The sequence below is a fragment of the Bos taurus genome, chromosome 10 (assembly GCF_002263795.3).
Source record: "Bos taurus isolate L1 Dominette 01449 registration number 42190680 breed Hereford chromosome 10, ARS-UCD2.0, whole genome shotgun sequence".
Lineage (NCBI taxonomy): Eukaryota > Metazoa > Chordata > Mammalia > Artiodactyla > Bovidae > Bos > Bos taurus.
The window spans coordinates 54,011,700-54,038,599 of NC_037337.1; the positions used below are offsets into that span (position 1 = coordinate 54,011,700).

Here is a 26,900-nt window from a genome sequence, read left to right on the forward strand (position 1 = left end):
CACATGAAAAGATAATCATCACTAATCAATAGAGAAATGTAAATCAAAACCACAATTAGGTATCACCTCACACTAGTCAGCATTCAGTTCAGTTCAGTCACTCAGTCGTGTCTGACTCTTTGCGACCCCATGAATTGCAGCATGCCAGGCCTCCCTGTCCATCACCAACTCCCAGAGTTCACTCAGACTCAAGTCCATCGAGTCAGTGATGCCATCCAGCCATCTCATTCTCTGTCGTCCCCTTCTCCTCCTGCCCCCAATCCCACCCAGCATCAGGCTCTTTTCCAATGAGTCAACTCTTTGCATGAGGTGGCCAAAGTACTGGAGTTTCAGCCTTAGCATCATTCCTTCCAAAGAAATCCCAGGGCTGATCTTCTTCAGAATGGACTGGTTGGATCTTGCGGTCCAAGGGACTCTCAAGAGTCTTCTCCAACACCACACTTCTAAAGCATCAATTCTTTGGCGTTTAGCCTTCTTCACAGTCCAACTCTCACATCCATACATGACCACTGGAAAAACCATAGCCTTGACTAGACAGACCTTTGTTGGCAAAGTAATGTCTCTGCTTTTGAATATGCTATCTAGGTTGGTCATCACTTTCCTTCCAAGGAGTAAGCGCCTTTTAATTTCATGGCTGCAGTCACCATCTGCAGTGATTTTGGAGCCCCAAAAAATAAAGTCTGACACTGTTTCCACTGTTTCCCCATCTGGTTCCTCTTCTATTTCCCATGAAGTGATGGGACCAGATGCCATGATCTTCGTTTTCTGAATGTTGAGCTTTAAGCCAACTTTTTCACTCTCCACTTGCATGGCCATCATCAAAAAAATGTACCAACAATAAATGCTGGAAAGGAGGTATAGGAAAGGGAACCCTCTTGCTCTGTTGGTGGGAATGTAAATTGTTACGGCCACTATGGAAAATAGTATGGAAGTTCTTTAAAAAACTAAAAACAGCGCTTTTATATGATCCCATTCCTTGGCACATATCCAGAGAAAACTATAATTTAAAATAGATACATGTACCCCAGTGTGCACTGCAGCATTATTTACGATAGCCAGGACATGGAAGAAGCAACCTAAATGTCCCTCAACTGAGGAATGGATAAAGATGTGGTAGATATATATAATGGAATATTACTCAGCCATAAACAAGAATGAAATAATGCCATTAGCAATGACATGGACAGACCTAGAGATTATCATACTGAGTAAAGTAAGCAAACACACAAAGACAAATATCAGATGATGTCACTCATATGCAGAATCTAAGAGAACAAATGAACTTATCTATAAAACTAAAACTGAGTCACAGATCTAGAAAACAAATTTATGGTAATGAGGAAGTAAGGGGTGGGGAAGGGATAAACTGGTAGACTGGGACTGACATATACATACTACTATATATGAAATATGTAACTAATAAGAACCTCCTATTAGCTCAAGAAACCCTACTCAATACTTTGTAACAGCCTATATGGGAAAAGAATCTAAAAAACAGTGGAGATATTATATATATATATATATATGTATATATTACTCACTTTGCTGTACAGCAGAAACTAACACAACATTGTAAATCAATTATACTCCAATAAAATAAAAAACCTCACACATTCTCAAGTCTCACCCCATACTACTGAATAATAAAATCTGTGGCTGGGACCCAGGAATCTGTTTTAATAAGCCCTCCAGGTAATTCTGACATGTGCTCAAGTTTGACAACCAGTGCCCTGGTAATATAGCCCCTTGTGTTATATATATATTGGAAAACTGATGTTCAGAGAAGGATTTAAAAGACTTGAGAGACAAGAAACATTTTTCCACCATTTATTCCCACAGTGTCTGGCATGTAATATGGGCATACAATAAAGATTTGTTGGAGGAAAAAATGAATGCCTCCTCCAAAGAGTTGTGCTATCACCTAATGATGGTGCTAGTCCAAACAATATAAACCTAACTTACCAGAAATATACATATTCCTAATGAGTGTGTTTCTTTGAAAAGATATGTTCACCATGACATCAAGAATTATAATTTTTTTTAAATTTTATTTTATTTTTAAACTTTACATATTTGTATTAGTTTTGCCAAATATCAAAATGAATCCATCACAGGTATACATGTGTTCCCCATCCTGAACCCTCCTCCCTCCTCCCTCCCCATACCAATAATTTAAAAACTATTACTTTTGAGTGTTGCGTAAAAAAGGAAGTTACCAAAGGTGACCACTAACAAAACTATTCCGTTTTTCCATACCTTGTTATTTTGCCGTAGTTTACTTAACTCTAGTTTATACTTTTCTGCTTCTTCTAGAGCTCTATTTAAGCGAACTTCCATGGCACTTTGACTAGCAACAGCCTGTTTTTGTAGTCTTCTTTTATTCTCTAATTCCTGTACAGCAAAAGAGACAGATAAAACATTTATAAACATAAGTTCTCTCTGATATTTTCAATATTTTCCATTTCTATATTCCTCGCTTTCTCCTAAATTATACACAGACACATACACAGCCAGAGACTGAACACTGAATGATAGAGGTTTCAGGGAATTCCCACGCTGAATTGGTTTTAGGAAAATATATCCTTAAAGATATAGTCACAAATCAGGCTTTCAGATTGCTTTTTGTTTGGAATTTTCTGCCTCTTTTTACTGATCCCAAGATATAGTATACATTTCTTCTGTATTTACTTTATAAACAACTTTTTATAACCATAGTTCTCTTGGAAACCTCCCAAAACACCAATTTAAGACATAAATTCTCTCATTAATATTGTGCTTGTGTAAACCCGATAAAATATATCATTTAAGAAATATCTGTTAAATACAGAACATTCTACATTAGCCAGATAAGAAAACCCCAATTCTGAGCAAAAACAACAGATTTTAAGGATATTTTTCACATCCTGGTGTGGGTTTAGACCTGCACTTCTTCAAACAGACTAAGAGCTGCTGTTGAAGAATCTACAGGCCACACAGGAAGAAACATGAACATATAGAATAAACTCCAAATTCCATCCCAATCTGGCACCATAATCTCATCTACTCCTACAAATGTACCTTCAGCTCTATGGGCAGTACTTGCTTGGATCTCTCCTGAAGAGTCATGATGTTTCTTGCCTCTGACCTTTTGCTCATGCTCTTCCTTCTCCCCTGATTTCTCTCCACCCCTCATTTTTAACTGGCTAACACCTATTCATCCTTTAACCCTCAGTTAGGGCTATACACTAGGGTTTTACCTTCTCCCAGGAGCCTTTCCTCACTATCTTCTCAGGCTGGATGAAGTACCCTTTCTTTAGAGATTCTATGGCACATTGATACATATATCATAGTGCCTGCTTGTGTGGAACTGATCTCCATTTACTTAATTTCCCTCACTATCCTGTAAGCTCCTTGAAGATAGGAAGTACTTTAATTTCTATGTTCCTAGCACTTCGGTGGCAAATAAAAAGCACTAATACCATGTTTACTGAACTGAATTTATTTTGTAATACTTAACTCACTCTACTTTGCATGCCCTACAATGTCTAGTACATCGCATTATACAAAGCAGATAATAAATATCATGGAATTGAAATGATGCAGTTAATAACAGAGTTGTCTGTTTTCTTCTAATTTTTTCTCCTGGCTATATCACTATGTTTTATTTGAAAACTGATCTCCTTGGCTCTGAGTAATTAAGGGGAAAACAAAACAAAACACATGCTGCTCTTTATGCAGGTTTCTAAACAAATCAAACTGTGTCTGGATACCATCTGCTCTCACCAGCCTTCTTCACAGCTTTGTGGGTGGTAGCGACACTAAGAGCAGCCTGACTTCTCTCACTGTTCACATGGAAAAGGCAGATTCTCATTAGCTACCAAGGCCACAGTTCTTGCTGCTTCATTTCAGCCTCTTCTCATAAGAATACAGAAATCAATCTTTGCCCTTCTCTTTCTTGCTAGAGACTCTGTAACCTACTCCACAGAAAAATGAAAACCCTTCTTTACTACATGATGGTCCCCTATCAATAAATCAATACTAAATCAATACTGCCCCATTTCTTGGGAAAAGTGAAAAAGAAAAAGGATACAAGAATAGTAAAGTAGGAAATAAAGTTTTCCTATATGAGAAAATCCACTAAGCAAAGGGTTAATCTTATCAAAAACTTGAAAAGCTTTCTGTTTTCAGCTATGCTTAAGTACTTTTTACAAAAGAAAGTACAGACAAGATACCAATGTTATTATAGAGTATTTTTAAGATGAAAACTCTCTCCTACAACAAGTTTATTATTACCCTATAAATTAAGAAGTTTACATGTTGCTAGAGAAAAATTTTATAAAATCACAAGTCCTGAAGTTTATACTAACTTTAAAAGGAAAAGCTGGATAGCTTATAGAAAATCAAGTCTAACTTTAAAACTCAAATACTAAGATATCCAAGAAGAAATAATTTGTGATTGTTCCATAATTTTTAATGCATTCATAAGGCACTGGGAGAGTACAAAAAAGAGGTATATACTGGTAACCAAGTGAAATGAAAGTCACTCAGTTAGGTCCCACTCTTTGGGACTCCATGGACTATAAAGTCCATGCAATTCTCTAGGCCAGAATACTGGAGTGGGTAGCCTTTTCCTTCTCCAGGGTATCTTCCCAACCCAGGGATCAAAAACCCAGTCTCCATCGAATTCTTTACCAACTGAGCTATCAGGGAAGTCCTCGGTAACCAAAGTACAAGTCAAATATAGCAAATGCTTCAAGAGTCACACAGCCACAGTAATTCAGATGAGGAATAATCAGATAAGGACAAATAAATGAGCAGACAAGGATCTAGAAACAAGTGGCTGAGGCTCAAAACACAATAAATTTGGAACGGAAAACCTGACAGCTGTGATCAATTCAGTTCCTACATCTGAAATTGGGAGTAATATATATGTCTAATAGGTTTTACTTATTCAACACATTTATCCAGCACTTACTAAATTGCCAGTATTATACTACATGATGGGGTGTCCCTGATAGCTCAGACAGTAAAGAATCTACCTGAAATGCAGGAGACCTGGGTTTGACCTGTGTCAGGAAGAACCCCTGGAGAAGGAATGGCTACCCACTCCAGTATTCTTGCCTGGAGAATTCCATGGACTGGGGAGGATAGCAGGCTATAGCCCAAGGTGCTGCAAACAGTTAGACATGACTGAGTGACTAATACAACAGCAACAATACTACATGATGGACACATGATAATTAACCAAAGTTCTACTCTCATAAAGGTTGCACTCTAGAGGAAGATACAGATGATAAACACATACCTACTTACTCATATGTAACATAGTAATAAGGCCTATGAAGAAAAAGGGTAAGAGGACAGAGTACGGAATTTCCTGGCAGTCTGGTGGTTAGGACTCTGTGTTTCCACTGCCATGGGCCTACATTTAATCCTTGATCAGGGAAGTAAGATCCCACAAACAGCTTGGCATGGCCAAGGAAAAAAAAAAAAAGAGGACAGAGCAATGGGTAAGAGACATAATTATTTAAGATACAGCGGTTAGGGGAAGGCTTCCAAATGAGGGAATGATTCATGTCTAGATCTGGAGGAACAAATAAGACAAAGACCCTGAGGTAGAAATCCATGTGACATATTCAAAGATCACATTCAAAGGTCAGTGTGGCTTCACATGAGTGACACATGCAGTTTTAGGCCTTGAGATCGCAGAAACAGTCAGGGAGATGTTAGACAGACCTTGTAAACCCTACCTCAAAGTTTGGATTTTATTCTGAATGACATGAAAAATCTCTGGAGTGTTTTAGTAGGGTGTGTGTGTGTGTATGTAGATCTAAGTTTTTCTAAGGATTGCAATTAACCCTTGAACAACATGGGTTTCAACTATGTGGACCCATTCACATGTAGAAACTTATCAACATTAAATACTACAGGAATACATGGTCTACTGCTGGTTGAATCTGTGGATGTGGAACTATGGAGACACAAGTACAAAGGAACTGAGAACACACAGGGCCTGGGGCTCAAAGGAAGATCACAGCAAGAAGTGGAAACATGGAAGTGATGGACATATGGATGGTACACCAAGCCTTGGAAATGAATGACGTATCTCAGAACTGGATGAAGAAAGAGAAAAGAGTCAAGGACTGAGCCTTGGATACTCCAACATGGAAAGGTCAGGAAAACAAGGAGGCAAATTATGAGTGTGATGCTCCATAAGTTAAATCAAGTGTTTAAGGAGGAAGAATGTTGGTATCAATTACTATGAATAACAAAAACTGACTAGAACTGTCAATGTGAATTACTGAGAAGCAGAGTAGAGATGGAAGTCTAATTTTTAATTTCAAGAGAATGGCAAATGATGAATAGAGAAACTGAGCATAGATAACTATTTTAAGAAGCTCTGCTATAAAGTGGAGTAATGATACAGGGCTAGAGATAATTATGAGATCTAGGGAAGTTTTTAAAAATATACATATTGGAGATCCTATGGCATGTTTGTATGCTAATGCAAATAATTACACAGAGTAAATTTGATTTTTGCAAGAGAAAGAAAGATAGGATAATCATAGGAGCAAAGTCCTTGAGTAATAGAGACTGTATGGGATCCAGTGTACAGTGAGGTGATAAGCTTTAGACGAAAGAGGGAGTAATTCATCATAATGAGGGGGAAAGCAGAGTAGATGAGGGTACAGAGACCAAGAGACTGAGAGTAAAATTTGCTGTTTTCTTAGTAAAATAGGGGGGAAAAGTCATGAACTGAGAATGGTAACATTGGAAGAGGCACTGGATACATGAGGGGAAAATATTACCTGTTTAAAAATCAGCTCTGACAATGGGAGAGGAAACTGACTTCTCAGAAAGTAGGAAAGGACAGCACTACACTTGATATTTATAAATAAAATTAAAGTAGCACCCATCTGGTTGGCTGTACACTTAGGCAGGGAGTATGGGGGGGATTAGGTTGGGTTTTGCCACACAGCAGTAGCAGGGAAATTAAGAATATATTCAATAGATAACATAAGTCATGTACCATGGAACCAAAGTTGGGGAAGAAGGATATAAACAACATGGGGGAAGGCATAGAGCTATGTAATAAAATATATAAAAATGAGACTACACAAATATTAATATATATGTTGCTGCTGCTATTGCTAAGTCGCTTCAGTCATGTCCGACTCCGTGAGACCCCAGAGACGGCAGCACACCAGGCTCCCCCATCCCTGGGATTCTCCAGGCAAGAACACTGGAGTGGGTTGCCATTTCCTTCTCCAATGCATGAAAATGAAAAGTGAAAGTGAAGTCACTCAGTCATGTCCAACTCCTAGCGACCCCATGGACCGCAGCCTACTAGGCTCCTCCGTCCATGGGATTTTCCAGGCAAGAGTACTGGAGTGGGGTGTCACTGCCTTCTCCAAATATATATATATATATATATATATATATATGGTAGATATACAAATATTAAACCAAGCCAAGGGATGAATCGTATCATGATTTTACAGGACACATATAGGCAAAAATGCAAAAAAGCTTTCTTTGCAAGATAAGGAAATGACTTGAAGGAGGTGAGAAAATGCTTTTGAGGAGTTTTTATTATGAAAGCAGAAAAGAAGAAAGAAGCTTTAGGAAATGACACAGAGATCATTTTTCCTGAAGCAAGGTAACTAAAGGGCAGACTTTTTTTTTTTTTTAAAGTGAGTTACTAATGTTAATAGGAGTGTTAATATGACATATTCACAATAAGAGAAACTTGTGGAGTGTACCAGCAAGTTTATTTTAACCAAAAAACAAAATAAAACTGAGATTAAGTCTTCCAGCCATGAAGAAATAATAAATAGCTAATATAAAAAGGCACTGTAAACAGCTAGAAATAATGACTAAAATATGTTAAGTAACTATTTACAGATACTGGAAAACAGTAGGGTTGTGATTCCTGAGAAAAGGGAAACAAATGAGTTTTACAATCACCCCAGCATTCCTTTGGGAGACAATTTTCACATAGTACCTACAGGGAAGAGAAAATGCAAAGAGTCCAGAGGTCCACTGAGTTGAGGAAACAGATCAGAGTTGAGGAGACTGAAGCAGCTGGGAATTTATATGAAGGTTCAAGTAAGGAGGAACTACATTAGGAGAGAGCGTCACAAATCTACATAGGAGGTCCCCTGAGTCTACTGTGGACTAGGTCACACCTTAATACATGAAAACCCAACAAGGCCAGACAAAAAACAATTGGGGAGCTGTAAATACAGCAAATCCCATAGGTCATACAGGGCAGGAAGACATTTGAGCTCTAACTAGCCAGAATGGACAGTCCTCAGTGATCATCTGGGGTATTTGGTGGAGATCATGAAAGGTCTCTTGTGTTGTTGGAAGACGGTGTTTGTTATGACCAGTGCATTTTCTTGGCCAAACTCTATTAGTCTTTGCCCTGCTTCATTCTGTATTCCAAGGCCAAATCTGCCTGTTACTCCAGGTGTTTCTTGACTTGCTACTTTTGCATTCCAGTCCCCTATAATGAAAAGGACATCTTTTTTGGGTGTTAGTTCTGAAAGGTCTTGTAGATCTTCATAGAACCATTCAACTTCAGCTTCTTCAGCGTTACTAGTTGGGGCATAGACTTGGATTACTGTGATATTGAATGGTTTGCCTTGGAAACGAACAGAGATCATTCTGTCGTTTTTGAGACTGCATCCAAGTACTGCATTTCGGACTCTTTTGTTGACCATGATGGCTACTCCATTTCTTCTGAGGGATTCCTGCCCGCAGTAGTAGATACAATGGTCATCTGAGTTAAATTCACCCATTCCAGTCCATTTCAGTTCGCTGATTCCTAGAATGTCAACATTCACTCTTGCCATCTCTTGTTTGACCACTTCCAATTTGCCTTGATTCATGGACCTGACATTCCAGGTTCCTATGCAATACTGCTCTTTACAGCATCGGACCTTGCTTCTATCACCAGTCACATCCACAGCTGGGTATTCTTTTTGCTTTGGCTGCATCCCTTCATTCTTTCTGGAGTTATTTCTCCACTGATCTCCAGTAGCATATTGGGCACCTACTGACCTGGGGAGTTTCTCTTTCAGTATCCTATCATTTTGCCTTTTCATACTGTTCATGGGGTTCTCAAGGCAAGAATACTGAAGTGGTTTGCCATTCCCTTCTCCAGTGGACCACATTCTGTCAGGTCTCTCCACCATGACCCAGCCATCTTGGGTTGCCCCACGAACACGGCTTAGTTTCATTGAGTTAGACACGGCTGTGGTCCTAGTATGATTAGATTGACTAGTTTTCTGTGAGTGCGGTTTCAGTGTGTCTGCCCTCTGATGCCCTCTTGCATCACCTACCGTCTTACTTGGGTTTCTCTTACCTTGGGCGTGGGGTATCTCTTCACGGCTGCTCCAGCAAAGCGCAGCCATTGCTCCTTACCTTGGACGAGGGGTATTTCCTCACCGCCGCCCTTCCTGACCTTCAACGTGGGATAGCTCCTCTAGGCCCTCCTGCGCCCGTGCAGCCACAGCTCCTTGGACGTGGGGTTGGTCCTCCCGGCCACCACCCCTGGTCACCAGATGGTCAACACCGAAATCATATTGATTATATTCTTTGCAGCCAAAGATGGAGAAGCTCTATCCAGTCAGCAAAAACAAGACCAGGAGCTGACTGTGGCTCAGACCATGAACTCCTTATTGCCAAATTCAGACTTATATTGAAGAAAGTACGGAAAACCACTAGACCATTCAGGTATGACCTAAATCAAATCCCTTATGATTATACAGTGGAAGTGAGAAATAGATTTAAGGGCCTAGATCTGATAGACAGAGTGCCTGATGAACTATGGAATGAGGTTCATGACATGGTACAGGAGATAGGGATCAAGACCATCCCCATGGAAAAGAAATGCAAAAGAGCAAAATGGCTGTCTGGGGAGGCCTTACAAATAGCTGTGAAAAGAAGAGAAGCGAAAAGCAAAGGAGAAAGGAAATATATAAGTATTGGAATGCAGAGTTCCAAAGAATAGCAAGAAGAGGTAAGAAAGCCTTCTTTAGCGATCAATGCAAAGAAATAGAGGAAAACAACAGAATGGGAAAGACTAGAGACCTCTTCAAGAAAATCAGAGATACCAAAGGAACATTTCATGCAAAGATGGGCTCGATAAAGGACAGAAATGGTATGGACCTAAAAGAAGCAGAAGATATTAAGAAGAGATGGCAAGAATACACAGAAGAACTGTACAAAATAGAGCTTCACGACCCAGATAATCACGATGGTGTGATCACTGACCTAGAGCCAGACATCCTGGAATGTGAAGTCAAGTGGGCCTTAGAAAGCATCGCTACGAACAAAGCTACTGGAGGTGATAGAATTCCAGTTGAGCTATTCTAAATCCTGAAAGATGATGCTGTGAAAGTGCTGCACTCAATATGCCAGCAAATTTGGAAAACTCAGCAGTGGCCACAGGACTGCAAAAGGTCAGTTTTCATTCCAATCCCAAAGAAAGGCAATGCCAAAGAATGCTCAAACTACCACACAATTGCACTCATCTCACACGCTAGTAATGTTCAAAATTCTCCAAGCCAGGCTTCAGCAATATGTGAACCATGAACTTCCTGATGTTCAAGCTGGTTTTAGAAAAGGCAGAGGAACCAGAGATCAAATTGCCAACATCCGCTGGATCATGGAAAAAGCAAGAGAGTTCCAGAAAAACATCTATTTCTGCTTTATTGACTATGCCAAAGCCTTTGTGTGGATCACAATAAACTGTGGAAAATTCTGAAAGAGATGGGAATACCAGACCACCTGGTCTGCCTCTTGAGAAATCTATATGCAGGTCAGGAAGCAACAGTTAGAACTGGACATGGAACAACAGACTGGCTCCAAACAGGAGAAGGAGTACGTCAAGGCTGTATATTGTCACCCTGCTTATTTAACTTATATGCAGAGTACATCATGAGAAACACTGGACTGGAAGAAACACAAGCTGGAATCAAGATTGTCGGGAGAAATATCAATAACCTCAGATATGCAGATGACACCACCCTTATGGCAGAAAGTGAAGAGGAACTAAAAAGCCTCTTGATGAAAGTGAAAGTGGAGAGTGAAAAAGTTGGCTTAAAGCTCAACATTCAGAAAACGAAGATCATGGCATCCAGTCCCATCACTTCATGGGAAATAGATGGGGAAACGGTGGAAACAGTGTCAGACTTTATTTTTCTGGGCTCCAAAATCACTGCAGATGGTGACTGCAGCCATGAAATTAAAAGACACTTACTCCTTGGAAGGAAAGTTATGACCAACCTAGATAGCATATTCAAAAACAGAGACATTACTTTGTCAACAAAGGTCCGTCTAGTCAAGGCTGTGGTTTTTCCAGTGGTCATGTATGGATGTGAGAGTTGGACTGTGAAGAAGGCTGAGCGCCGAAGAATTGATGCTTTTGAACTGTGGTGTTGGAGAAGACTCTTGAGAATCCCTTCGACTGCAAGGAGATCCAACCAGTCCATTCTGAAGGAGATCAGCCTTGGGATTTCTTTGGAAGGAATGATGCTAAAGCTGAAACTCCAGTACTTTGGCCACCTCATGCGAAGAGTTGACTCACTAGAAAAGACTCTGATGCTGGGAGGGATTGGGGGCAAGAGGAGAAGGGGACGACAGAGGATGAGATGGCTGGATGGCATCACTGACTCGATGGATGTGAGTCTGAGTGAACTCCGGGAGTTGGTGATGACAGGGAGGCCTGGTGTGCTGGGATGCACAGGGTCTCAAAGAGTCGGACACGACTGAGCGACTGATCTGATCTGATCTGATCTGATGAAAGGTCTCTTTAGGGGAAGCATTAAGGGTAGAGTTGAACTATCTCTGAAGGCTGCTCTAGACACACTCTCATAAAACTGAAAAACAGGCCTCAAAAGGATTAAACTGGCAAATAACTACCTATAAAAATCCAACACTGTCTTCAAAAAGCACACTAAATAGAATCATTCAACAATAGCATTCAGTAAAAAAGCACTAACCAAGCCAAGAAGCCAAGGCAAATGTGACCAACAGCCAGAAGAAAAAAATCAGTCCATAGAAACAAATCCATAAGTGAGAAATATAACGGGTCCAGCTAACAAGGCTGTCAAAGAGCTACTTTAATTATACATAAGTGGTTAAAGCAAAACATTAATTTAATGAGAAGATAAATTGAAGATGCAAAGGAAAATCAAATGGAACTTCTATAGATGAATATATAAAAATGAGTATCTCTGCTTAGGTATAGGGGCATACTAGACATTACAGGTAGCCCAGACAGTAAAGAATCTGCCTGCAATGCAGGAGACCTGGGTTCAGTTCCTGGGTCAGGAAGATCCCCTGGAGTAGGAGATGGTAACCCACTCCACTATTCTCACCTGGAGATGAGCCTGGCGGGCTACCTCCATGGTGTCACAGAGAGTCAGACACAACTGAGCAACTAACACTAACAGACAGTACAAAGAAAAGATCAGTAACCTAATGAAGATAGCAATAGATTATCCAAATAAAGAACATAAGAAAAAAAAGGCTAAAAGAGCTCATCAGTAACTAAATATCATTGATATTATTACTGTGGAAATATCAAGTAATTTAACAGAAGTATAATTATAGTCTCAAGTCGGGGAGCGAGGTAGGAACCCACAGATTCAAAAAGCTTAACAAGGGCTTCCCTGGTAGCTCAGTGGTTAAGAACACACCTGCCAATGCAGGAGACATGGGTTCAATCCCTGGTCCAGGAAGATCCCACATGCCAGAGGGCAGCTAAGCCCATGAGCCACAACTACTGAGCCTGTGCTCTAGAGCCCAAGAGCTGCAATTATTGAGCCAACATGCCACAACTACTGAAGCCTGAATGCCTAGAGCCCAGTGCTCTGCAACAAGAAAAACCACTGCAATGAGAAGTCTATAAGTTCAGTTCAGTTCAGTTCAGTCGCTCAGTCGTGTCCGACTCTTTGCGACCCCATGAATCGCAGCACGCCAGGCCTCCCTGTCCATCACCAACTCCCGGAGTTCACTCAGACACACGTCCACCGAGTTGGTGATGCTATCCAGCCATCTCATCCTCTGTTGTCCCCTTCTCCTCCTGCCCCCAATCCCTCAAAGCATCAGAGTCTTTTCCAATGAGTCAACTCTTGGCATCAGGTGGCCAAAGTACTGGAGCTTCAGCTTTAGCATCATTCCTTCCAAAGAAATCCCAGGGCTAACCTCCTTTAGGATGGACTGGTTGGATCTCCTTGCAGTCCAAGGGACTCTCAAGAGTCTTCTCCAACACCACAGTTCAAAAGCATCAATTCTTTAGCACTCAGCTTTCTTCACAGTCCAACTCTCACTCCATACATGACCACTGGAAAAACCATAGCCTTGACTAGACAGACCTTTGTTGGCAAAGTAATGTCTCTGCTTTTGAATATGTTATCTAGGTTGGTCATGCACTGCAACAAAAAGTAGCCCCCACTTACTGCAACTAGAGAAGTACCCACACAGCAATGAAGACCCAGCACAACCAAAAATAAATAAATAAATAAACTTATTTAGGGGGAGGAGCCAAGATGGCGGAGGAGTAGGACGGGGAGAACACTTTCTCCCCCACAAATTCATCAAAAGAGCATTTAAACGTCGAGTAAATTCCACAAAACAACTTCTGAATGCCGGCAGAGGACATCAGGCACCCAGAAAAGCAACCCAACTCTTCGAAAGGAGGTAGGAAAAAATATTAAAAACAAAAAAAAAGAGACAAAAGAGGGAGGGACGGAGTTCCGTCCCGGGAAGGGAATCTTAAAAAGAGAGAAGTTTCCAAACATCAGGAAACCTTCTCACTGCCGAATCTGTGCCGAGCTTTGGAAGCACAGAGGGCAACATAACAGGGAGAAAAAATAAATAAACAATTTAAAACTCGCAGATTGCGAGCCCTACGGTAACTCCCCCAGCAGAGAAGCAGCGCAGACGCCTGCATCCACCATTAGCAAACCGGGGCTGGGCAGGGAGGCGCGGCGTGGGCTGCATCGCTGAGAGTAAGAATCTGGCCTGAATACCCTGAGCGCTATCTGAACGAAATAATTTGGGCTAGCAAACCAGACTGTGGGATACCTACCACGCGAAAAGCCAGCCCTAACCTAAGACCGCCAGGCCCGCGCACCGAACAAAGGACTGAACAGATAGCCGGCTGCAGACCTTCCCCCTCCGGTGACAGGCAGCCAGAGCCGGAAGGGGGCAATCGCAGCCTCAGAGAGACATTATCTATAAAATTGTAAGAAGGCTTCTTTGCTAACTAAAACTTCTTGGGGCTCTGGACGGTCAACATCTGCCTGAGAAGGTGCGCCGGTTTTACATCCAGATAACCGAGTGGCGGGGAGGCGATAAGTCGCAGCATTGGCGCTCGCCTAGGAAGAGCAAATTGGCGCTCGGACCTGGGAAGAGCACAAAACGCAGGCCCAACTGAGTCTGCGCCTCTGAGGACTACCCGAGTGCCTGAACCTGAGCGGCTTGGACCTGGGAGGTGCATGCAGCCCAGGGCCAGCCTCGGATTGTTCCCGGCGGAACAACCTAGAGTCTGAGCAGTGTGGACAGGGAGGCTACACGCGCCGTGAGCGGGGGCAGACCCAGGGTGGCTGAGGCACTGCGAGCCCACGCCAGTGTTATTTGTTTGCAGCATCCCTCCCTCCCTCCCTCCCCACAGCGCGACTGAACAAGTAAGCCTAAAAAAAAAAAAAAAAAAAGTGTCCTCCACCGTGCCCTTTGAGTCAGGGCGGAAACCAGATACTGAAGAGACTAGCAAACAGAAGAAGATATAACAGAGGGAAACGCCTTGGAAGCTACAGGCAATAGATCAAAACCCTGTGGTTACTACGGACTACATAGGAAGGGGCCTATAGATCTTGAGAAATATAAATCTGACCAAGGAACTAGCCAAAAATGAACTGAACCCACAACACCCACAAAAAAAAAAAAAAAAAAAAAAAGTCCTAGATATATTTTTATTATTTTTACAATCATTCTTTCTTTTTTTTTAATTAAAAAAAAAAAATTTAAGTCCTCTATTGTTCCTTTAATTTTCACTTTTATAACCTATTACTTTGCAAAAAAAAAAAAAGGCCCTATTTTTTTCTTCTTCAGCAAACTTCATATATATATATTTTATAATTTTTTGACCTTGTTTTTTTTGTTTGTTTGTTTTTGTTTTTTTCTTCTTTTCTTTAACATTGTATTTTTGAAATTCCAAACTCTACTCTAGATTTTTAATTTTCGCTTTTTGGTATATGTTATCAATTTTGTACCTATAGTTTTTTTTTATATAATTTCTGTGACTTTTTTTTTTTTTTCTTCTTCTCTGTTTCTTTCTCTTCTTCTTTTATATAACATTGTATATCTGAAATTCCAAACTTTACTCTAGATTTTTAATTTATGCTTTTTGGTATTTGATATCAATTTTGTACCTGTATTTTCTGTATAATTTTTGTGACATTGTTCGTATTTGTTTGTTTGTTTTCTCTCTTTATTTTTCTTCTTCTTCTTCTTTTTTTTTTTTTTTTAACATTGTATTTTTGAAATTCCAAACTCTACTCTAGATTTTTAATTTTTGCTTTCTGGTATTAGTTATCAATTTTGTACCTGTACTTTCTTTATAATTTTTGCGACCTTGTTTGTTTTTGTTTGTTCGTTTTTTCTCTCTTTCTTTTCCTTCTTCTTTTCTTTAACATCGTATTTTTGAAATTCCAAACTCTACTCTAGATTTTTAATTTTCGCTTTCTGGTATTAGTTATCAATTTTGTACCTGTACTTTCTTTATAATTTTCGCGACCTTGTTTGTTTTTGTTTGTTCGTTCTTTCTTTCTTTTCCTTCTTCTTTTCTTTAACATCGTATTTTTGAAATTCCAAACTCTATTCTAGATTTTTAATTTTTGCTTTTATGTATTTGTTACCAATTTTGTACCTTTAAGGACCCAATCTTCAGGACCCATCTTTCACTAGGGAGTGAGATTACTGGCTTGACTGCTCTCTCTCCCTTTGGACCCTCCTTTTTCTCCACCAGGTCGCCTGTGTCTCCTCCCTAACCCCTCTCTACTCTACCCAACTCTGTGAATTTCTGTGTGTTCCAGACGGTGGAGAACACTTAGGGAACTGATTACTGGCTGGATCTGTCTCCCTCCTTTTCATTCCCCCCTTTTATCCTTCTGGCCACCTCTGTTACCTTCCTCCTTCTTCTCTTCTCTGTATAACCCCGTGAACATCTCTGAGTGGTCTAGTTGTGGAGTGCACATAAGGAAGTGACTACTGGCTAGCCCACTCTCTCCACTATTGATTCACCTCATCTCATTTGGGTCACCTCTAACTCCCTCCTCCCTCTTCTCTTCTCCATGTAACCCTGTGAACCTCTCTGAGTGACCCTCACTGTAGAGAAACTTATCATCTTTAATGTAGATGTTTTATCAATGGTGCTGTATAGAAGGAGAAGTTTTGAAACTACTGTAAAAATAAGACCGATAATCGGAAGCAGGAGACTTAAGTCCAAACCCTGACTCCAGGGAACTCCTGACTCCAAGGAACATTCATTCACAGGAGCTCATCAAATGCCTCCATACCGACACTGAAACCAAGCACCACACAAGGACCAATAAGTTCCAGGGCAAGACATACCAAGCAAATTCTCCAGCAACAAAGGAACACAGCCCTGAGCTTCAAGATACAGGCTGCCCAAAGTCACCCCAAAACTATAGACATCTCATAACTCATTACTGGACATTTCATTGCACTCCAGAGAGAAGAAATACAGCTCCACCCACCAGAACACCGACACAAGCTTCCCTAACCAGGAAACCTTGACAAGCCACCTGTACAAACCCACACACGGCGAGGAAACACCACAATAAAGAGAACTCCACAAACTGCCAGAATACAGAAAGGACACCCCAAACTCAGCAATTTAAACAAGATGAAGAGACAGAGGAATACTCAGCAGATAAAGGAACAGGATAAATGCCCACCAAACCAAACAAAAGAGGAAGACATAGGGAATCTACCTGATAAAGAATTCCGAATAATGATAGTGAAATTGATCCAAAATCTTGAAACTAAAATGGAATCACAGATAAATAGCCTGGAGACAAGGATTGAGAAGATGCAAGAAAGGTTTAACAAGGACCTAGAAGAAATAAAAAAGAGTCAATATATAATGAATAATGCAATAAGTGAAATTAAAAACACTCTGGAGGCAACAAATAGTAGAATAACAGAGGCAGAAGACAGGATTAGTGAATTAGAAGATAGAATGGTAGAAATAAATGAATCAGAGAGGATAAAAGAAAAACGAATTAAAAGAAATGAGGACAATCTCAGAGACCTCCAGGACAATATTAAACGCTACAACATTCGAATCATAGGGGTTCCAGAAGAAGACGACAAAAAGAAAGACCATGAGAAAATACTTGAGGAGATAATAGTGGAAAACTTCCCTAAAATGGGGAAGGAAATAATCACCCAAGTCCAAGAAACCCAGAGAGTACCAAACAGGATAAACCCAAGGAGAAACACCCCAAGACACATATTAATCAAATTAACAAAGATCAAACACAAAGAACAAATATTAAAAGCAGCAAGGGAAAAACAACAAATAACACACAAGGGAATTCCCATAAGGATAACAGCTGATCTTTCAATAGAAACTCTTCAAGCCAGGAGGGAATGGCAAGACATACTTAAAATGATGAAAGAAAATAACCTACAGCCCAGATTATTGTACCCAGCAAGGATCTCATTCAAATATGAAGGAGAAATCAAAAGCTTTTCAGACAAGCAAAAGCTGAGAGAATTCTGCACCATCAAACCAGCTCTCCAACAAATACTAAAGGATATTCTCTAGACAGGAAACACAAAAACGGTGTATAAACTCGAACCCAAAACAATAAAGTAAATGGCAACTGGAACATACTTATCAGTAATTACCTTAAACGTAAATGGGTTGAATGCCCCAACCAAAAGACAAAGACTGGCTGAATGGATACAAAAACAAGACCCCTACATATGTTGTCTACAAGAGACCCACCTCAAACAGGGGACACATACAGACTGAAAGTGAAGGGCTGGAAAAAGATTTTCCATGCAAATAGGGACCAAAAGAAAGCAGGAGTAGCAATACTCATATCAGATAAAATAGACTTTAAAACAAAGGCTGTGAAAAGAGACAAAGAAGGTCACTACATAATGATCAAAGGATCAATCCAAGAAGAAGATATAACAATTATAAATATATATGCACCCAACACGGGAGCACCACAGTACGTAAGACAAATGCTAACAAGTATGAAAGGAGAAATTAACAATAACACAATAATAGTGGGAGACTTTAATACCCCACTTACACCTATGGATAGATCAACTAAACAGAAAATTAACAAGGAAACACAAACTTTAAACGATACAATAGACCAGTTAGACCTAATTGATATCTATAGGTCATTTCATCCCAAAACAATGAATTTCACCTTTTTCTCAAGCGCACATGGAACCTTCTCCAGGATAGATCACATCCTGGGCCATAAAGCTAGCCTTGGTAAATTCAAAAAGATAGAAATCATTCCAAGCATTTTTTCTGACCACAATGCAGTAAGATTAGATCTCAATTACAGGAGAAAAACTATTAAAAATTCCAACATATGGAGGCTGAACAACACGCTGCTGAATAACCAACAAATCACAGAAGAAATCAAAAAAGAAATCAAAATTTGCATAGAAACGAATGAAAATGAAAACACAACAACCCAAAACCTGTGGGACACGGTAAAAGCAGTCCTAAGGGGAAAGTTCATAGCAATACAGGCACACCTCAAGAAACAAGAAAAAAGTCAAATAAATAACCTAACTCTACACCTAAAGCAACTAGAAAAGGAAGAAATGAAGAACCCCAGGGTTAGTAGAAGGAAAGAAATCTTAAAAATTAGAGCAGAAATAAATGCAAAAGAAACAAAAGAGACCATAGCAAAAATCAACAAAACCAAAAGCTGGTTCTTTGAAAGGATAAATAAAATTGACAAACCATTAGCCAGACTCATCAAGAAACAAAGGGAGAAAAATCAAATCAACAAAATTAGAAACGAAAATGGAGAGATCACAACAGACAACACAGAAATACAAAGGATCATAAGAGACTACTATCAACAATTATATGCCAATAAAATGGACAACGTGGAAGAAATGGACAAATTCTTAGAAAAGTACAACTTTCCAAAACTGGACCAGGAAGAAATAGAAAATCTTAACAGACCCATCACAAGCAAGGAAATTGAAACTGTAATCAAAAATCTTCCAGCAAACAAAAGCCCAGGTCCAGACGGCTTCACAGCTGAATTCTACCAAAAATTTAGAGAAGAGCTAACACCTATCCTGCTCAAACTCTTCCAGAAAATTGCAGAGGAAGGTAAACTTCCAAACTCATTCTATGAGGCCACCATCACCCTAATACCAAAACCTGACAAAGATCCCACAAAAAAAGAAAACTACAGGCCAATATCACTGATGAACATAGATGCAAAAATCCTTAACAAAATTCTAGCAATCAGAATCCAACAACACATTAAAAAGATCATACACCATGATCAAGTGGGCTTTATCCCAGGGATGCAAGAATTCTTCAATATCCGCAAATCAATCAATGTAATACACCACATTAACAAATTGAAAAATAAAAACCATATGATTATCTCAATAGATGCAGAGAAAGCCTTTGACAAAATTCAACATCCATTTATGATAAAAACTCTCCAGAAAGCAGGAATAGAAGGAACATACCTCAACATAATAAAAGCTATATATGACAAACCCACTGCAAACATTATCCTCAATGGTGAAAAATTGAAACCATTTCCTCTAAAGTCAGGAACAAGACAAGGGTGCCCACTTTCACCATTACTATTCAACATAGTTTTGGAAGTTTTGGCCACAGCAATCAGAGCAGAAAAAGAAATAAAAGGAATCCAAATTGGAAAAGAAGAAGTAAAACTCTCACTATTTGCAGATGACATGATCCTCTACATAGAAAACCCTAAAGACTCCACCAGAAAATTACTAGAAATAATCAATGACTACAGTAAAGTTGCAGGATATAAAATCAACACACAGAAATCCCTTGCATTCCTATACACTAATAATGAGAAAACAGAAAGAGAAATTAAGGAAACAATTCCATTCACCATTGCAACAGAAAGAATAAAATACTTAGGAATATATCTACCTAAAGAAACTAAAGACCTATATATAGAAAACTATAAAACACTGGTGAAAGAAATCAAAGAGGACACTAATAGATGGAGAATTATACCGTGTTCATGGATTGGAAGAATCAATATAGTGAAAATGAGTATACTACCCAAAGCAATTTATAGATTCAACGCAATCCCTATCAAGCTACCAACAGTATTCTTCACAGAGCTAGAACAAATAATTTCACAATTTGTATGGAAATACAAAAAACCTCGAATAGCCAAAGCGATCTTGAGAAAGAAGAATGGAACTGGAGGAATCAACCTACCTGACTTCAGGCTCTACTACAAAGCCACAGTTATCAAGACAGTATGGTACTGGCACAAAGACAGAAATATTGATCAATGGAATAAAATAGAAAGCCCAGAGATAAATCCACGCACATATGGACACCTTATCTTCGACAAAGGAGGCAAGAATATACAATGGATTAAAGACAATCTCTTTAACAAGTGGTGCTGGGAAATCTGGTCAACCACTTGTAAAAGAATGAAACTGGACCACTTTCTAACACCATACACAAAAATAAACTCAAAATGGATTAAAGATCTAAACGTAAGACCAGAAACTATAAAACTCCTAGAGGAGAACATAGGCAAAACACTCTCCGACATACATCACAGCAGGATCCTCTATGACCCACCTCCCAGAATATTGGAAATAAAAGCAAAAATAAACAAATGGGACCTAATTAACCTTAAAAGCTTCTGCACATCAAAGGAAACTATTAGCAAGGTGAAAAGACAGCCTTCAGAATGGGAGAAAATAATAGCAAATGAAGCAACCGACAAACAACTAATCTCAAAAATATACAAGCAACTCCTACAGCTCAACTCCAGAAAAATAAACGACCCAATCAAAAAATGGGCCAAAGAACTAAATAGACATTTCTCCAAAAAAGACATACAGATGGCTAACAAACACATGAAAAGATGCTCAACATCACTCATTATCAGAGAAATGCAAATCAAAACCACTATGAGGTACCATTTCACACCAGTCAGAATGGCTGCGATCCAAAAGTCTACAAATAATAAATGCTGGAGAGGGTGTGGAGAAAAGGGAACCCTCTTACACTGTTGGTGGGAATGCAAACTAGTACAGCCACTATGGAGAACAGTGTGGAGATTCCTTAAAAAACTGGAAATAGAACTGCCTTATGATCCAGCAACCCCACTGCTGGGCATACACACTGAGGAAACCAGAAGGGAAAGAGACACGTGTACCCCAATGTTCATCGCAGCACTGTTTATAATAGCCAAGACATGGAAGCAACCTAGATGTCCATCAGCAGATGAATGGATAAGAAAGCTGTGGTACATATACACAATGGAGTATTACTCAGCCATTCAAAAGAATACATTTGAATCAGTTCTAATGAGGTGGATGAAACTGGAGCCTATTATACAGAGTGAAGTAAGCCAGAAGGAAAAACATAAATACAGTATTCTAACGCATATATATGGAATTTAGAAAGATGGTAACAATAACCCTGTGTACGAGACAGCAAAAGAGACACTGATGTATAGAACAGTCTTATGGACTCTGTGGGAGAGGGAGAGGGTGGGAAGATTTGGGAGAATGACACTGTAACATGTAAAATATCATGTAAGAAACGAGTTGCCAGTCCAGGTTCGATGCACGATACTGGATGCTTGGGGCTAGTGCACTGGGACGACCCAGAGGGATGGTATGGGGAGGGAGGAGGGGGGAGGGTTCAGGATGGGGAACACATGTATACCTGTGGTGGATTCATTTTGATGTTTGGCAAAACTAATACAATTATGTAAAGTTTAAAAATAAAATAAAATTTAAAAAAAAAAAATAAAATAAAATAAACTTATTTAAAAACAAGTTAGGGAAGAAAAGCTCAACAAACTTCAGGCAGAATACAAACTCCATACTGAGAAAACTGAGAAAGCACATCATTATGACATTGCTGAAAACCACCAACAAAGACAGTGTCTTAAAAACAGAGAAAAAAGACACACTGCCAAAAAAAAAAAAAAAGACACACTGCCTACAAAAACTGGAGAAGGAAATGGCAACCCACTCCAGTGTTGTTGCCTGGAGAATCCCAGGGATGGGGAGCCTGGTGGGCTGCCGTCTATGGGGTCGCATAGAGTCAGACATGACTGAAGAGACTTAGCAGTAGCAGCCTACAAAAATAGAATGAAAAGAATTACTGTGGACTTTTAGTCAGAAACTATACAACATATAAATCAGAGTATATCTTTAAACAAAGAAAACAAAAAACAGTCAATTGATAATTCTATACCTTGTGAAAAATACCCTTCAAAAATTAAAGCACTCAAAAACACACAAGTTTATACAAAAACTGATAAAATCTGAATAATGTCTATGGATTGTACCAATGTCAGTTTCCTCATTTTAATGTTGTACAATTATGTTAGGTATTAGCCTTGAGGGAAACTGAGTGAAGGGCACACAGGACTTCTCTGTACTGTTTTTGCTACTTCACATCAATCTGTAATCACTTCAAAATAAAAAGGTTTTGTTTTTTCAGGTAAGGAAAAACAGTCTTTTACAGAGAAACAAAAAAAGAAGTAGTGACTAGTAAACTGGCACCACAAAAATTGAAAAGGTAGTTATTTCAAAAAAGAGAGAAAAGGTACGTATTTCAAGCAGAAGTATGGAAAAACATCCAGAGTGAAGAATACAAGAAATGGCAAATATCTTCATCTCTTTAAAATACAAATGACTGTTAAAAGAGAAAATGTTGTGTGATATATGACATTTAAAGATAAATGTATGACCACAAAAGAAGCAGACAGAGTATACTGTGAGAGTGTTACGTTATATGTGAAATACTATAACATGATTTGAAGGTAGACTGTAATATGTTAAATATGTATATTATAAACCTTAAATCTAAACCTAGCTATAGCTAATGTTGGAGAAAAATGGAATACTAAAAAATATTCAATTCAAAGGAGGAAAAAGTAACAAAGAACAGTTCAGAAAAATAGGAAACAAATAGGAAGATAGCAAATTTAAATCCAAACACCAAAAACTGTATTAATGTACATGAACTAAACACTCCAATAAGAGACAAAGGCTGTCAGAGTGGATAAAGAAGCAAAAGTCAATTATGTGGTTTCTGTAACAAACTCATTTTCAGTAGAGACAGATTAAAAGTAAAAAGATGACAAAAGACAGTCAAGATGGAGGAGTAGGAGAATGTGGAGTTTATCTCTCTCCAGATGCATTAAGAATCATCTATAAATAGAACAGTTCTCACAGAGCACTAGCTGAACACTAGCAGAGGAACTCAGACACCTAAAAGGACATGAAAGATCCCCACATAACCAGGTAGGACAAAAGAAAGACAGGAAAAGGAAGAGCAGAGGAAGAGGGACAGGACCAGCACTTCCGGGTGGGGAGCTAAAGCAGAAGAGAGGTTCCTGCACCTGATGAAGCCCCCTTATTGTTGGGGAAATCAGAGGGGAAAGAAGGGGAGCTTCGGGTGTTATTCAAAGGAGAGCAGAGCAACAGTCTGAGGCAGGCAGGACCGAGTGAGACCTACAGGGAAGACGGGTTTGGTGCTGGAACTTGGCATTTAGAGACGAAACCTGGGGAGAGGACTCTAGTTAGTTGCAGGGAGATGGTCTGAGGGGACAGGAGTGAGGAAATCCACAACCTCGAATGCTTGTGGAGGAAACACTGAAGAGAGGCGTCATTGTTGAGTGATGAGAGAGGGGTGGAGCCATTTGTAGCCTCTCTCCCCAGGCACCGGCCTTTCCTCCAAAGGCACTAGGAAGGGCTCTGGCTAGGGCCAGCTCTCTCATGCCATGGTTGCCAGCTTCCCTCTGAGCCCCTCGTCCCCACTGGGGCTCCAGCAACTCCAGCTGCTGATGCCTCCACACCCCTTCCTCACTGAGGTGGATTCCTATGTTCTGGGGCAGCCTCAGGAGCAGACTCCTATGGGTGGCCCACATGCAGAGGTGGGGCTCAAACTACAGCTGGGCCCCAGGGGCTGTGCAACTAAGAAACCTCTCCTCCCAGCTGGGCAACCTAGAACTGACACCACCACAACTCTGAATGGATAATGAGTAGTTGTGCAGCCAAGACAGGTCTTACCTTTAGCAGCTTTACACTTTGTGAGCATATATACATGTGGGCTGGGCCAGGCCAGAGGATGAACTCCCCTTATCGTGCCTACAGTGGATCCATATCCATGATAACTGCATCCTGCGACCTGACTTCAATGGATCTGTGCTGGTGGCCTGGTGAAAATAACATCTGACAGACACTAGGGCCAACTACCAGCATATCCACAGTTAAGGTGGGGCCCAGAGCAGTGCCAACAGCAGTGGACTCTGAGAGCTCATACAACAGGAATGACATAACAGCCCATACCCACTGGTGAACAGCTCCAGAGGAGGAATACTCAGTGGCTTTCCTCCCAGTGGGAATGCTCCAATTCCAATTTCTTACATATGCAGATCAAAAACACACCTAAGAAACAGACCTGGGGGCCTCTAATCCAACAACTACGGAATAGAACCCACCTCTGACAGGGTAGCGACAACAGAGCACAAGGGAGGCCCTGCTCAACATCCAGTGCATACGCTGGTTACCACAACGTAATCACACCTCCTATAGAGGGGGTAACTGCCAGCATACACAGCAGAAAGAAGTGGCAGACACCTACACTAAAAACAACACACGCACCAAGAAATAGTACACCTACAAAGGCTACACAGGCATGTTTCTACATAAAATAGCCCTCAAATACAGTCTGAGGGTCTGGCACTGGGTGGAAGAACCCTTGGGGCATAGTCTTAAAGGCCAGCAGGACTTTAGGAGTGTAGGAATTCCACCGGGCTGGGGAAAACAGAGATTCTACTCTGGAGGGTGCACACAAGGTCTCACGTGCACTGGGATCCTGCAAAGAGCAGTACCTCAACAGGAACCCAGGCTACACATACCAAGGGGTCTGAGGTCAACTACGACTCACCATGAAGGCAAAGACACTGGTGGGGGAAGTCCCAGGGAAACAGATCTGAATGAGCTCTCTTGGAGGTCCACATTTTGGCACCAAGATCTGGCTACACCCAACAACCTGCAGGCTCCAGTGCTGAAAGCCTCAGGCCAAACAACAACCAAGATGGAACACAGCCCATTACAGAAAATAGGATGCTGAAAGTCATACTGAACTCACAGCCACCGAAAAACACACCCCATGACATGGCCTTGCTCATCACAAGGGACAAGAGCCACCTCTACCCACCAGTGGGTAAGTACCAATCCCTCCCACCAAGAAGTCTGCATAAGCCCCTAGACCAACCGCACCCACCAGGGAGCAGACACCAGAACAAGATGAACTAAGATTCTACAGCCTCTGGAAAGGAGACCTCAAACACAGAAGGTTAGACAAAATGAGACAACAGAGTAATACGCTAAAGAGGAAGGAACAAGCTAAAAACTCACAAGAACAACTAAATGAAGAGGAGACAGGAAATCTACCTGAAAAAGAATTCAGAGTAATGATAGTAACAATGATATCCAAAATCTTAGGGGAAAAATGGAGGCAACCTGAATACACCACCAAAGATCAAATCGCAGGAGAACAAAAGAGGAAGGGAATAAAAAGATCTACAAGTTCAGTTCAGTTCAGTTCAGTTCAGCCGCTCAGTCGTGTCCAACTCTTCGTGACCCCATGAATCACAGCACGCCAGGCCTCCCTGTCCATCACCAACTCCCAGAGTTCACTCAGACTCACATCCATTGAGTCAGTGATGCCATCCAGCCATCTCATCCTCTGTCGTCCCCTTCTCCTCCTGTCCCCAATACCTCCCAGCATCAGAGTCTTTTCCAATGAGTCAACTCTTTGCATGAGGTGGCCAAAGTACTGGAGTTTCAATTTTTATATCTTCTTGGATTGATCTCTTAAACATTATGTAATGTCCTTCCTTGTCTCTTGTAATAGTCTTTAAAGTCTATCCTATCTTATATTAGTATTGCTATTCCTGCCTTCTTTTGATTTCCATTTCCATGGGATATCTTATTCCATCACATCACTTTCAGTCTATATGTGTCCCTAGGTCCGAAGTGGATCTTTCATAGGCAGCATATATACAGGTCTTGTTTTTTATCCATTCAGCCAGTCTATGTCTTTTGTTTGGAGCATTTAAACCATTTACATTTAAAGCAATTATGGATGTGTATACATACATACACATAAATAAAAATTGTATATATGCTTCCCTGGTGGCTCAGACGATAAAGAATCCACCTGCAATGCAGGAGACACAAGTTCGATCCCTGGGCTGGGAAGATCCCCTGGAGAAGGGAATTGCTACTACTCCAGTATTCTTGACTGGAGAATCCCATGGAGAGAGGAGCCTGGCAGGCTAAAGTCCATGGGGTCGCAAAGAATTGGACGCACTGAGTGACTAATCACAGACAGAAGCACCTCAATGTATAAGGCAAATGCTAACAGCCACAAAGGGGAAAACCAACAGTAACACGTTAGTAGTGGGGAACTTTAACACCTCACTTACACCAACGGACATCATCCAAACAGAAAATTAATATGGAAACACAAGTCTTAAATGTCACATTACACCAGACAGACTTAACTATTAACTATAGGACATTCTATCCGAAAGTAGCAGAATGCACTTTCTTCT

General features: G+C 40.4%; 1 protein-coding gene across 8 annotated transcripts in view; it reads right to left on the bottom strand.

Moving 5' to 3' along the window:
- The window catches only part of TEX9 (testis expressed 9), a 120,781-nt gene that overhangs the window by 33,354 nt on the left and 60,527 nt on the right, over positions 1-26,900 (bottom strand). For 7 of the 8 annotated variants that reach the window (XM_005211668.4, XM_059890395.1, XM_024997533.2 and 4 more), the window contains one exon: positions 2,257-2,391. The exons of the other annotated variant lie outside the window; for it this stretch is intronic. In XM_005211668.4, coding sequence (XP_005211725.2) covers positions 2,257-2,391 — 135 coding nt within the window. The remainder of the gene's footprint in view (positions 1-2,256; positions 2,392-26,900) is intronic. 8 annotated transcript variants of the gene reach the window in all.